The sequence below is a fragment of the Cyprinodon variegatus genome, unplaced genomic scaffold (genome assembly GCF_000732505.1).
Source record: "Cyprinodon variegatus isolate N-32 unplaced genomic scaffold, C_variegatus-1.0 Scaffold403, whole genome shotgun sequence".
Classification (NCBI taxonomy): Eukaryota; Metazoa; Chordata; class Actinopteri; order Cyprinodontiformes; family Cyprinodontidae; genus Cyprinodon; species Cyprinodon variegatus.
In genome coordinates this window covers 92,072-106,794 of record NW_015150856.1, presented here as the reverse complement: position 1 = coordinate 106,794, position 14,723 = coordinate 92,072, and the positions used below count along the sequence as shown (strand labels likewise).

Sequence of the window (14,723 nt, the reverse complement as noted above, 5' to 3'; positions counted from 1 at the left end):
AGTAGCAGATGGATATGGTATTATAACTGTATTCCTATTAATTCTGCACACTTAAAAAAACAAATGTCCGTACTTAATGACATGATATCCTTTTTTTTTTTTGCTTCTTGAAGGCTGAATAAATTGTTAGGGTGATCTGGATTCACCTATGGCCTAAGAATCAAAGGATTCTGTTAAAGTCAAAACTAAAAGTTTTTATGACAAAGACTAAGTATTCTAGTGGAAGAGCTGATTGAATATACTATAATGGAGATATGCATGTGTGGGCATAAAAAGAGCTATGTTGGTGAGAGTTGCACAGGATTGACAATCTCTGACGTTAAATGTGCTAGAACTTCCCTCAGATGAACCATCAAATAAATGATTACTCTCCGCCTTAAACGTGCTCTATTTTAGGATACGGAAATCAATATATTGTGAGTTACAAGCATGGGCACAGCTAAAAAAAGTTTTAAAAATGTTGTTATACAACTTTTAAATAAGCTCTGTTCGAGTTGTTATCATTAATAAAAAAAAAGCAGCCTCATTCCCCTTTAAAGTTACAAATCATGATTTATTTAATATTTTTGCAAACAGTCCTTCTCTGTATGTCTGTACTGAAAATGTTATATCACACAAAAATGAGAACTCAAACTCCCTACGTGCAGAAGAGCCAATAATGAAAAAAAAAAAATAAAAAAAATAAAAAAATCAGCAGAGCAGAGTTCAGGGACTTGGAGCGAGATTCAGCTCAGGCTAATTTGTTAGTGGAGCGGAGAAAGGGAAGAGAAGCAGATGGAGCTGTCATTAGGAACAATGACCAGCAGCTGTCTGCCCTGTTCAACACACACTCACCCCTGACCTGGCCCTGAAATCCCTTTGAATCCTGTGAAATATAACTAGAACTGAGTTTATAACAAGGTAAAGATAAAAACATCTAAATCACTCTGAAAAACAGATTCCTTCACTCAATGCAATGAGGAATTTGGCATTTTTACTTTTTATTTTGAAACATACTCCTTTAAAGGAGTGTATGTTTTGTTCAAAAACTCAAACTTCTAAACTATTGGAATTTTATTGTCTCTGTTTTATCAGCAGAGCATTTAATTCACGTAAATGAAAAGCTGAGGACAGTCTCAGGGTGTCCCAGTACAACTTTTCCATTTCTGATGCAGCTTTTAGTAATGAGCGATATCTACATTGAACCGATAAGATATCCGCATGAATCATACATACTATCACTCATTTTTTACTGTGGAATGTTAGCAAAGGCTTGATGAAGTGATATTACTCAAATAGAGAAAAACAGCACGTATTAGAAAAACTGACCCATTTATTATAAACTAATTGGCTAAATTAACTTTAACCAGAACTGTATGAAAACAATTGGTTTCTGTCAGCATCTTTACATCGAATATTTTAGATGCATGCTGACATATTTGTTTGTGGGGAGTGGCAGCCTACTTGTAAGGGCATTGCGCTTGGAATCCTGAGGTTCTGAGTATGAGCCCCACTCCCACAGACTGCCACTCTGGGTCCCTGAGCCAGACCCCTAACCCCACACTGCTCCCTGGGCGCCGCACAAAGGCAGCCCACTGCTCCCCATGGGTTAAATGCAGAGAGTTAATTTTGTTGCTCTGTACTTGTGACAGTTTAATGAAAATAAAACGATGAAAAAAACATCCTGATATATATATATATATATATATATATATATATATATTTAAATCTGACTAATTTACAATATCAGTACTGGATAGGGAGATCCCTAATAAGATCCCCAGCAAAAACAGCTGGGGAGACCCAAAATAATAATAAGATTTAGGGAAGGAGTAATCTGGCTCCTATCAGGTCTTATCAGGAGCCTTCAGTCAGTTTAAACTATCATTGTTCTAATTATTTGAATACATATACAGACATGAGGAAAGAATATTGGTTCCTATCAGGCTTTAAAATGCTTTAGCTACAATCCTAGACAAAAAGCTGATCATGATTATATGGCATATTTGTTTAATTAACAAAGGTTAGGCAACAATGAAGATGATAGGTCCAGAATAAACTAAATAAAACCTTTTTTTTTATTAAATATTTAAAAGCAGTCCCATGGTGCTAATTAAAAGATTTACTTGATCTTTAAGAAGTGGAACTAAACTTCAGTTTAGCTTTTTTTAAAGATATGTTTTCTTTTTTTTTATTGTTATTTATGTCATGGTATGTGAGTTTGCTGTCTGAAAACATTATGATTAGCCCCCCCTCCAAAAAAAAAAAACTACTGATGGCACTTTATTAGAAATACATCTGATTATTCTAATGTAGAAATCTATTTTAAATGTGTAGAATGTGTGCACTTTGATGAGGAGACATTCACTTCTGTCATCCAACTGAGATTTCACGCTCATCTGCTTAGAGAGCTCCTTCCAGGCAAGTCCGCCTCGCCGTCGCTCTCTGCTTCCTTAATTTTTCTATTTCTCTTTGCTTACTGGGCTGTCAGCCCAGCCAAAGTCACATTAAGAGATAAGAGTGGGAGGAGAAGGGAGACCAAATACCAAATGCATTAGGGCTATTAATCAACATTAACAAATGTAAGGGAGCGGCTGCAAATTTGGGAAAACACAAGCATGGACGGGTGCATTTATCAAGGTGACACTTTAAAACTCACATTAACCAAAAAAGAAATATCACAATGTTTCTTGTGGTTTGCTGCAAGGGGCAGAAAATAAAGTGCAACAGCAGATGTCAGCATTTGTTTGATGGTCGACTGTAGCATGTTGGAGAAACAAACGACTGAATAATGCCTAATCACAGAGGTTTTTTCATTTTTTTATTTTATTTCCTGGATTGTAATAGGTTTCTTTTTTTCTTCACACTGGCCGGAAATGGTTTTACAAATGCTTGATGAGAATATTTCTTTTTCAAAGCACATCAAACAGGATGTTTTCTACTAAACACTGCATGAAGATCTGCTGGGAAGACAGCATGAAGCATTTAGCAGATCACATGCATTGATGGAAAATTACATGATCACCTCTCTTTTCTTTAGTGTGCTGTCTTAAAGGTATATTAACTGAAAAAAAAAAAAAAAACCCCAAAACAATAATATATGACTTTATGCTGTATTTTTTTCTTTCTGATGTCTATCTACATTTATTGAAGGAACTTCAGATAAAACATACTTTGAAATAAAGCATCCTTATAAATCCACGATTTGTTCCAATAATGTGCATTTTTATAAACATTGATCCAAGATGGAGAACTTTTTCTGGTGTTTTAATGAAATGTTTGCATCAAAACATCATGTTATAAGAGGACCACTAAGTAGGAACATAAATTATATAAAAAAAACTTGCTGCAACGGCTTTCCGAGTGTTTTTCAAGCTGATTTAGAACCAAGGAAATTGGGAGGGAGCTGTTATTGGGATCCTCTGTAAACTACAGTAGGACTGTCACATCAAGGGAATCAGGGCGGAGCTAAACTTGTAATATTGTGGCTTCTGTCAGTACAGATAATTCAAGACCCAACTATTACGATACCGCAAAGCTTTATAATAAGCATTTAGTTGCATGTTTTTAAATCGATTTACAAAAGTAATTAAAACTTCAAAGATCCAAAATCTGATTTCAAAACAAGGTCTAACATTTGAAAGTGCAAGTGATGGGTGGATCCGCTCAAAGTAATTAGTTTACAATTTACGATTAAATGAAAATTCACTCTGTATAGTGTCGCATCTTTTTAGCCTCATTCGCACAGGGAAGCATAATCAGCTCTCTAAACTTATCAGATGTTTATTCTTAAGCTTTGCCTTCACAAATAAAGAGCCTTTATTTATACAAACGTGACGAATGAAATAAAATATACGTTAAACATGAAAACAAAACTAAATCAAAAATGGCTGTTTGCGTATGAAAAATATCTCTGTCTGCCTTCAAGCAGCTGAATAAACCACGTTACATTATTTTTATATTTTTCCAATTCAAACTTTATAAGAATATATAAAACTAAATAGCAAATATTTTGGGATTTTTTTTAATGCTAGTGAATCCTGAAAGTCACCCCTCCTTATTTTGTAAACTTAAAATGGATAAGCCTCATGCAAAAAGTGAAGAAATCTTAAACTTCTTACATCAGTATTACATGATCTGCAATACTAGTTTGATTGATTCAACCTGATCAAGCCTATTGAAGGCAGACTAATATTTTCCTTCTAAGTTGCTTTAGTCTGTTTCTCACCAGCAGTCGTGTTCAGTGTGTTTGTTTTGGTTTAACTGTGATCTAATATTTCAAATATTTCAAATGGGACAGCTGATATAAAATCAGCATCACACAAACAAACATCTTTTCTGTTGCAAAACATCAGAGTAATCAAACAGGTTTTGTATGAGTCTTTGATTTTTGGTAAATCTGTTATATCAAAAGCAAAATTTCAAAATCTGCGATATTCAACATGATTGCATTTAAAATTTTCGGATTAAAGAGCTATTTTCCCTAATAAGGTCACGGACAAATTCTGCCTGAGAGATCAGATCAAGATCAGTGTCTGAACTTAAAGAATCTTCGCTATAAACCTTCAAAAAGTCTTCTTCTTTTCTTTATTTCTGAAATCTCAGCAGGATCTGAGATTGTAACTCAGTGGATAAACCTTGTGACAAGTTGGCTGGACTCGTCTCTTCTGAGCTCCCTCATAATCATATCATGAAGAGGGCCAAGAGGTCTGTCCAGGTTTCAAGTGCCTCATGAATAATCAGAGAGTCACATTGGATTTTAATGCCTACTGTGAGGCCCTCCACACGAGAGGATAGATGGCTGTACCTTGCTGTGTGTGTGAGAGAGTGTGTATGAGAAAACGGATGATGGAAATGTCTGAAAATCCTTTTGTGTTCCTAATTAGCAACCTTTCTGACACAGCTGACATTGCAGAGGGAGAGAGGGTTCGAAAGCCCTCAAAAAAAGACAAGTGTGGCTTTTTTGTGCCTGAAACCTCTCTGACTAGATGATGTGAGGCTCTCATCCTCCTAACATGACCGGTCGGAAAGTTGAAGCAGCTCAGGTGGAAGTCATGACATGAGAGGTTGGTTTTAGCTCAGTTCAATCCTTGACAGGAATCCATTCTATGCATTTTGAAGTTGTAGCTCAAAATGTGGACTTTTTTTTTCAGTGGATGTGGATTTAATACTGCAAGACTTTTACTTGTTAACATTTTTGGTAAGATAACTTGTGTTAAGCACCTTTGTCAGCTAAGTAATAAATTATAATATACGACCATTTTATTTGTACTATAATAAAAATGTCATTTTACTATAACAGGAACAATCAATCATCCAAGAATATGTTAAAATCTAAATGTAAAAAAATTGAAATATCTGCAGATGGGAAGATTTCCAAACCTTGGTGTCCGTACTGAGGTCCTTGAGGTCCATAGGGACCCGTGGGGCCACTCTGTGAATACGGACCCATGCTGGGATACATTGATCCCCCCTGTGAGGGGTGGGGAGACATAGGAGGTCCGGACTGGGGAGGTGCAAACTGGGATCCAGGCTGGTTCCTTTGCATGTTGGACATGCAACCTGATAAAAAAAAACAAAAATAATTAAATGACAAAAAAAAGCCCTTTGCTTCCAAAAAGGGAAAATAGATTAGATAGATTTTATCTTTAAGTCTGTCAGGTATTTGTGCAAAAACAGCTGGAAAGTCATTGTGTCAAGAGCTATGTTATTTAATACTGTTTGAGTGACATTGGGTTTAGCATCTAGTAGAAGTTTTGGCTAATGCCTGCTGCAAACTGAAGGTGCTCTGCATGTCCTGCTCTGCTGCATGTTGTCAGCAGTGTGGTGCTGCTGACCCTGATATGTTGGCTATGTAATAGGGACCAAATGTGGTAGGTGTTTAGGTTTATGCTGCAATAAATAAAGATAAAAAAAATATCTATTTTTATTCTTTCTTAAAAACAACCCAAACTGGTTGTTAGTATTGTCAGTGTGCAAAAAGCCTAAATATAACAATTGACTGACAGCTTATATAGAAAACATAAAGTATTGAAATATGAACAATTATATATATATATATGCATTTATCTTTTGGACAATAAAATAGTAAGAAACAAGAAATGTAAATGTTTTCCATATTTTAGAAAAAACAATTTAATTAACTTCTTTTGGCTTAAAGAGAAGATGCCTTTCTGACTGTAGGAGAGAGGATATTCTTCTTTTTATTTAGCAGCTATTGCTATGATAAGAGGATCTGATCCCTAACCTCTCTGTTACCTACTGTTACTCATATATATACACTTCATATAAATGAAACAGGTATTTGGAAAAAGGAACAGGCTGACATCTAAATGGATCCTTGGACACATAAACAGACAAAGCATACAGTGAGTGCTATTGCTGACAAAAGCTGAGTTTAAGTACACACCTGGCCTTAGAGATGCATGTAGCAATAAAAGCTGAGTGGACATGTAAAAGTTTTGCTCTGGGTTAAAACCCACAGCAGAGCTGGTGATTCGACCATGGCTACTGTGTTATTCTAATCTGCTCTGTCAATAGGCGTGTTAAAGCCTCTCAGGCCCAAACTTGCCTGCACCATTCAAATTGACATTTTGCAGCGATCCTTGCCTGGGCTTTGCTCTTTCAAGCTACTACGTTCCTGCTTCTTTTTTAGAGTACTGAAAGGTCTGCCAATTCGCCACAAATGGAGAAAGGTCGCTGGGCGGCCATTGAGGGAGAAAAGCGCCAGTGTGGGTGTAGAAATGTGTGTGCATGCCAGCACGGTGTTGCAGATTAGGTGTAAATGGATTGGGTTTGCTCGGCTGTATACTTGGACAGCCATCCGCTTTGTTGAATGGGCGCGCGCAGGCTGACTCTTTAGTGGGTTTGGGGGAAACAACGGAAAGCTGACACTTGTGTAATTCCTTGTTTCTGCTCGAGAGCAGGGATATTGGAATGGGAGGCAGAAGTTTGAAAATGTTCTGAAGTTTATTGCTGTGCATATGGATATACATATTTGCTTTCCGAGTGCGCGTGTGAGTGGGAGATAAAGTTAGAGAGCAATAAATACTCTGCTTGAGTTTTTTGTACTGCAAAGAGACGCAGGCCTAAGCAGAAAGTGTTTCAGCGAGAGAGAACGTGTGTGTGGGAGGAAAAGACAGAGGGAAAAGAGCGATTGGGGCCTGAAAGTGCTTAGGCTGCGAGTGCTGGGTTTAAGGAGCGAGGACATTATTGTAATGTTTTGCTTCCATTAGGGTAAGGGGATTCTGGTAGAGGAGGAGAAAAAAATACTGAGGGTAATACTGCACTTTAAATTGCCTGGAAAATGGATGGGTAGAGGAACATTGTGCAGACAGTGCTAAAAGCAAATAACACATTCAAGGATTTTTCTCCTCATCTCTCTCTCTCTGTGCTACGTTTCCCCTTCGCACACTAACACAGACCGTTCTCTTGTTCTGGCACCGACGCTCTTAGCTGGACAAGAGTGAGCACGCGAGAAAAAAAGTAGGAGAGGGAAAAAAGGGACGGTCAGTGGATTTATCGAAATGAAGAGCGGAGAGAGGCTCTTAGGGAGGCCAGCACTTGAGCAAAGTGTGGAGTAGAGAGCGTATGGAGGGAGGGGGTAAATCTGAGCATGGCAAAAAACAGCATAAACAACAGCCGACCCTGTTAACCGTGCTGAGCTTTCCTGGACTCAGCTGGGGGGGAGGCGGGGGAAGTTTGAGGTTTACAGGCATTAGAGAGCAGCATTAAATCTCCAACTTGATTTCATCAGTGCCCCACTCTCTCCCTCTGTCTTCATCCATCCACTCCCTCTGTCTCTCCGTGATTTTAACTGCTCTTTGGTGGGTGATGGAGAGGGACTCTTACAGTCATTCCATTAAGGTCTCTTTCTAGTCATTCAGGCTTTTTGCAGGGTTTTGTGAAAACAAAAACAAATAAGAATTGCAAGATTTACTCATTTTGCTTTTTTTTGAGGACCTAAAAAGTGTTTTCAAATCCTGAAAACTAACTAGAGTTTTATTAGAGCAGAGGTGCTCACGTCCAGCCCTCAAGAGCTACCATCCTCTAACTCTTACATGCATCTCCTCTTTAACACACCTGAATCTAAAGTCTTGGTGTAGGCTTACATTTTTACATTGGGATCAATTCAACAAATAATCAATAACAGCTTTCCAAATATTCATCCTGGACGTTTACCTGCATTATCAGGCCACAACACCTGATTGTTTAATTATCTTTGCCTGAGCCAAAGGAAGGAGAAAACATTTGACTGTAGAGTGGATCTACAAGAGAGATAGTATCTCTTGAAGTAATAGTTTGAGGAATGCATAACTGCAGGATAAGTAAGAACTGGCAAAATAAACACTTTTTACATGACAAAACAAAGCTCACACAGGATAACCCACAAATATAAAGTAGGCTATCACATCACAATAAAATAATGGTTGTAACTGCAGCACAACATGAAATATATCTAGATGCTCTCAAAAAGTAGCTTTTGTAACTATAAGTCATTACCTATTGTGGTCAGTCAGATGCATAGCTCTTTAAACCCCCCCACATAGTGTTGGCATGTTATGTCTTCATGCTTGTAATCTCCGAGATTTATTATGACTTTCTCCCTTTTCCCTGATTATCTCATCATATAAAGCTTAACTTTGCGAGTTGAAAAGTGAGTGGCAAACTGTCTTCTAGCTAATGTCATATGGGTTTTTGGTTGCATTTTGATTTCTTTTCTTACATGTTTGTGTATTTCTCACTTTCAGGCATGAATCTTTTATAACCTACGATCCTAAAGAAGAAAAAGGTGTAAAAACAACAATACACGCCCATTAAGTTTATCTTCCCATAAAGAGTTTTCTACGGCCTCTTATCTTCATGCAGCCCCGTGTGGTGTGGAATGGAACAAAACATATTGTTTCCATTTAAAACCTTTCCCTTTCAGTGAACAAGTAAAGCACAAACATAGCATTGCATGTACTGGCCCTTCTGAGGATTGGTCTGCACGTTTAGCTAAAATAAAAAAAATGTTCCATGACAAGATGCATGCCCAAAAACAACATTCCCTCTTATATATATATAGACCTACCTCTCTCCTGAGCCATGGGGGAGCGTGTGACTGGCAGATGGGATGCATCTGGTCCATTTCCAGAGCTCAGTGGGGCCACAGCTGGACCTGCAAGGCAACATGAAGTTTAGTTAAGGGATTGGATTCATGCGATGAGTTATCTATTGTTATAATCTTGTTCTTGAAACAAATACTGTCTTGGGAAAAGAACACTTTAAGTGTGAGCCGTTTTCCCTTGTTTGTTTTTTAAAGTGAGGTTGAACGTAAATTGATTTTTACTTTGTTTTCTTCTTCCCAGCTTGGAAGAAAAGAATAATGGAAGAAAATCATGGAATCACGTTTGTTTTCTGCTGCACAAAAGATAAACCTTGCCAACATTTTGTTTTTGTAATTTAAGGGGCAAAGAAATCATAAAGGTTTGGATACCGAGGCTTTTATGTGCCAACACACAAAGTTGATTGGCACCAACCATGAAGCAAATGACAATTCAACTCTAGTAAGACATATCAAGACATTGGCCCCAATGTCGCCTTTTTGTGTAATCGTTAAAACTAGAAGGACCCACCAATATAAAAACACAGCCAACTGAGGATCATTGATCAGGTTTGCTGTGAAGGTCTTTGGGCTGTGACTGTTCCATTGAAATCCAATAGTGAGTTAAGGGTCTGATTAGGACAATGGCAGACAGAGAGTAAGGTGGATTGATTTGGCCTAAAGGAAGGAAAGAGATGGCGAATTAACCTTTATCTCTAAATTCAAGCACTGAAAGAAAAAGGATGAATAAGGACAAAAGGATTTCAGGTGTATCTAAAAATATAAAATTATAAAAAAAATTTTTTTTATTATATATATATATTTATGCAGAATTTCTACTTACAAATTAAAACTCACGTTGAAGTGCAGCAGTTTAAGTACTTATTTTTATTTACCTTATTTATTTTAATGAATGTAGCTTAAAACTCATAAATAGAGGAGTGAAAAAGTGTACAATGTGGTTAAATTGTCTCTGGAAAGTGCTTTGAGATGACGTGTTGTGAATCGGCACCTTAAATAACAGCAATAACTAAAAGAATTGGTTCATCAATTCAGTCTTAAATGGAGTTGAGCAACCTTTGGCTCTGCTGGGGTCAGACTCCAGCTTTTGTGTGGTATGTATTTTATCCTTTCTGTTATCCATGGGATTATAAGAAAAAACATGTTTAATAACTATATCTTAGTAATTTTAGTGGCTTCTAAAAAATAATCATGTCTATGGTCTAATTTTCTGTGAGAGACATTAAAGTAAAAGATACAAAAACTGTTTTTTCAGACTGCAAACATTATGGTGTAAAAGGATGTATTTCAGGCAACTAGTGTGGCTACTCAAAGATACATGGCAAAAAACCTTTGTAAAAACAGTCTGCCCTTAAAGAACAGTTCTACTGGCCTTTGTGAAATTCTCAGGAGTGAATAAATGTGTGTGCCTCAGGCCCCAAGCAGGGCTTTGTAGCAAAAACCTCTTCAACAAGCAGTCTGCCCTTTTCAAGCAGTCCTACTTGCCTCAGAGAAATCTCAGGGTGCAAACAGGAGTGTTGCTAAATCCCAAAGCACGACTTTTCAAATACTTCCTCAAATGAGTATCGAATCTTTACTGACATGTTGCTTTGCTGGTGTTGCCAAAATTTTACATCTTTGCATGAGAAAAAAAAGTTAAAGATGGAAATATGCAGAAACAAGAGTGTATAAAAGAAATAATAATTTGAATATTTAACTTGCCCTTTTAATTAACAAGTCGTTAAAGCTTTTTTTCATTAAAATGAGTGTAATGTTATTATGGGATAACTTTATGTTGCTGGTACTGTCTGCTACAGTATGTGGGCAACAGTTTAAAAAGTTGAAAAAACTGTGGTGTTATGGTGCTGAGGGTCATGATTTTGGCACTGATGGCTGGCCTAATTGCTCACTCCATTCACCTGTCTAACTCTGCCTGGTTGTTCAGTATTGCTAATCTGATCCACCTGCTGCTGCTTCTATTTATACGGCTCAGTCCCAGCCATCGTGGCCAGATTACTGATGCTCCTGCTTTGGTGCTCATTCTTGAGGGCCAGCGGAGAGCGAGTTTTTTAGCGTCCCGTAGTGTTTCTGATTTCCTGATCTGATCAGAAATCAGGAGACATCTATTGCAATCAAGTAACTGGACCAACGCTGTCTGGCAATTAAGTAGTCTAATAAGTGGACTTTGCATCAGAAACAAGTACATCGAATGCATATACTGTATGAGTAATTGAACTGAATTGAGAACTGTCTGACATGCATCTCGAGGAACTGGGAACAGATACATAGACAAAAACTTAAGGATATAATTACCGACTCCATATTTTATCTGTATTACACATTATATTGATTAATTGAAACTGAAGAATTGAGGATGACAATTTACTAAATATTAAGATACTGGAAACTAAAAGACAGTTATGTTCTTAATTAAAGACTGTTCATGTTTTGCCTAATTTGTGAGTATTATTGTAAGAAATTCTATGTTTTATGTATTATCAGGCCGAGAGCTATGATAGAAATGAAAGTCAAGAGTTCAGCTCACTTATTGCAACCTTCACAAAGAGAGTGGCAATACAAAACTGTTCGTCTGAATCTATGTGTATTAATGTATATATGTAGATTAATTTAGTTGTTTTGTGTAAGTCGTTTTGCTTCAATATAAATTCTAACTATGAATTTAAAAAAAAACATGATCTTCGCTGTTACATAAATTTAAATTGCCCATATTATCATATGCAGTCTTAGAAATAAATTAAGTGATTTAATAAACATATTGCAAATAATAATTTACAATATTGACAGTGTCTGAAACTCATGTTGACTCTACATTAGATGATTTAAATTTAATGATAAATGCATACAACATATTTAGGAAAGAGAGAAATATATATGGAGGAGGAGTTGCTATCTATATACAAAATCATATACCTGTTCAAGTGATGCCAAACTTAATGCATTCTGGTATTGAAACAACTTAGTTAAAAGTTAGTCTGAAACATCTAAAACCAATACTTATAGGGTGCTGTTACAGACCTCTAAATGCTAGTAGTGAATATTTGGATCAAATATGTGATATGTTAGATCATGCTAGTAGTAGGAACCTGGAAATTTACTTAATGGGTGATTTCAACATAGACTTGAGTTCTTCTGACTGTCCTTGGAAAAACAAATGAATGTGCACATCAATAGCATGTGGATTATCACAGATAATCAATAAACCAACAAGAATGTGTATAAAAAAAGGATGGCACTCGATCAGCTTCCTGTATTGACCACATGTTTATAAATTGACTAAAAGTGTTCTCAAATAGCTTATCCGTGCCCGTTGGTTTTAGTGACCACAATCTTCTTGCAATTGTAAGAAAAACAAAAGTTCCTAAAATGTGTCCAAAAACAGTAATGAAAATGTAATTTAGAAGTTTTAACAATTTACAATAAAAAGATAATGTAAGAAATACAAACTGTTCAGAGGTGATATTACAAATGGATCCAGAGAAGGCATTTCAGCTTTTTGATCAAACCTTAATGAGCATCGTAGAAAATCATGCACCAATTAAAAAGTCTACTGTTTGAAATGTTTACACCCCGTGGTTAGATCAAGAATTAAAAGATCTTATGAAAGAGAGAGATCTAGACAAAAAAGCAGCAATTATACCTAAATTTAAATCGGACTGGCAAGTTACAAGTATTGTAAACCTAGAAATGTTGTAACCGAGGTAAAAAAGAAAAAAAAAAAGAAATTGTACTATACTAAAAAAATTATAGAAATTAAACATGATAGTAAACAATTATGGAATACAGTGAATAATATATTAAGAGGAAACAATAAATCAATTCCAGCTTATTTAGAACATGAAGGTGAATTTTATATAAGAGATGTAACGAAGCATATTAATGATTATTTATTTAAACAATGAAACAAACTAAACTATACCACACAGCTATGCAACACAAATTTATCAAATACACTAATAAATAAGATGATGGAGGGTAAAACATGTAGTTTTAAATTCAAGAGTGTAAGTGTTTCTAAAGTGGAATTACTTCTGATGAATTGTAAAAACAAACCACCTGGTGTTGACTATCTTGATCATACGTTGCTTTTTTTAATAGTTGCAATCATTGCTCCTATTATTGCTCATCGAATTAATATCTGTTTTATGAATAATATATATTTGCAAGAATGGAAAATATGTAAAGTAATGCCAATACCTAAAAATAAGAAAATGCCCCTTCAAATAAAAATAATGGAAATAATTGTTAATGAACATATTCAGTCTTATTTTAAGAACAATGATTACAAATGTTCAACATGCATATAGAGAAAAACACTCAACAGCCAGTGCTCTGACTCAGATGGTTGATGACTGGTTCAAGGATATGGAGGAGAGGAAAATAATAGGTGTTGTAATACTTGATTTCACTGCAGCGTTTGATATCATTCACCATGAATTACTGCTTAAAAAACTGGGGTATTATGGTTTTTCACAAACTGCATTGTTGTGGATGAAAAGTTATTTGTCAGATAGAAGAAAACTAGTTTATTTCGATGGCACTTTTTAGAAGGTAAGGGCTGTGGAACATGGGCCGCTCCTTTACACAATCTTTACATATGACACCTCAAATGTCTGTGTTACTCCCTTTTATTTCTTTATTTTTTTATTCCTTATTTTTTATTTTGTTTTTCATACATGTACACGTGCACCTTAATCCTTATTTATTTTGATATACTTTATATATATTGTTTATTCTTAATGCACCTTTTTCCTCCTTGTTTTGCACCTTCTTTAAGTACTATGCCAATATGTGACAAGTGAATTTCTCTGCTGTGAGATCGATAAAGCTCATCTAATCTAATCTAATCTACCAATGATCTTGTTTCTGTTTTAGATACTGTAAAGCAAGCATCTCAAAGTTTGCAGATGATTTTATTATATATTAGCAGCAACTAATATTAGAGAGTTAAATACAAAACTACAAAGAGAGCTACAGTTAGTGGTGGACTGGGTAAGGAGCAATAAACTGGTTCTCAATGTATCTAAAACTATCTCTTTAGTGGTTGGAACTCCTTTTTCTTTACTTTTCAAACCAAAACTTGAACTCAGCATAGAGCTAAATCATGTTGATCAAAGAGCAGAGGCTAAACCTTTAGGAGCGATAACTAAAAAATAGATTGTGCTGCGACAGACATGTTCAGAAATTGTTAACTAAAACGAGTAATACTTTATCCGTTATTAAAAGATGTTAAAAGATGTACTTGTTAAACAAGTACTTGATGCTTGTTGGTTTGGTCAAATACTTCATGAATTAATATAAAGAAGGTACAAATAATTCAGAATAAAGCTGCACGTGTTGCTCTCTAATGTGGGTTCGGATTAAATGTTGATAAAATGCATGATAAGCTTTTATGGTTAAACGTTAAAAATAGATCAGTGTATTCAGTAATGGTATTTTTATATAGTATTGATTAGGCTTGTCCCGATCCGATCCACGTATCGGATCGGGATGCCGATATTGGCAAAAAAATGCGTATCGGCAAAGCATGTAAAATGCATTTTTATTAAAACTTACAGTAATACTTGCACCTTTAACTGTTTACGGTTTTACTGCTCACTGTGCAATTTCAGATTGCTATTCATAATTTTGTCCAGTTTGT

At 35.8% G+C, this 14,723-nt stretch overlaps 1 protein-coding gene across 1 annotated transcript in view; it reads right to left on the bottom strand.

Annotated features, from left to right (window-relative positions):
• Positions 1-14,723, bottom strand: part of LOC107092995 (AT-rich interactive domain-containing protein 1B-like) — a 133,724-nt gene that overhangs the window by 45,937 nt on the left and 73,064 nt on the right. Inside the window, exons 3-4 of the mRNA XM_015387767.1 lie at positions 9,053-9,139; positions 5,362-5,541 (exon numbers count right to left, since the gene is read on the bottom strand). Coding sequence (XP_015243253.1) covers positions 5,362-5,541; positions 9,053-9,139 — 267 coding nt within the window. The remainder of the gene's footprint in view (positions 1-5,361; positions 5,542-9,052; positions 9,140-14,723) is intronic.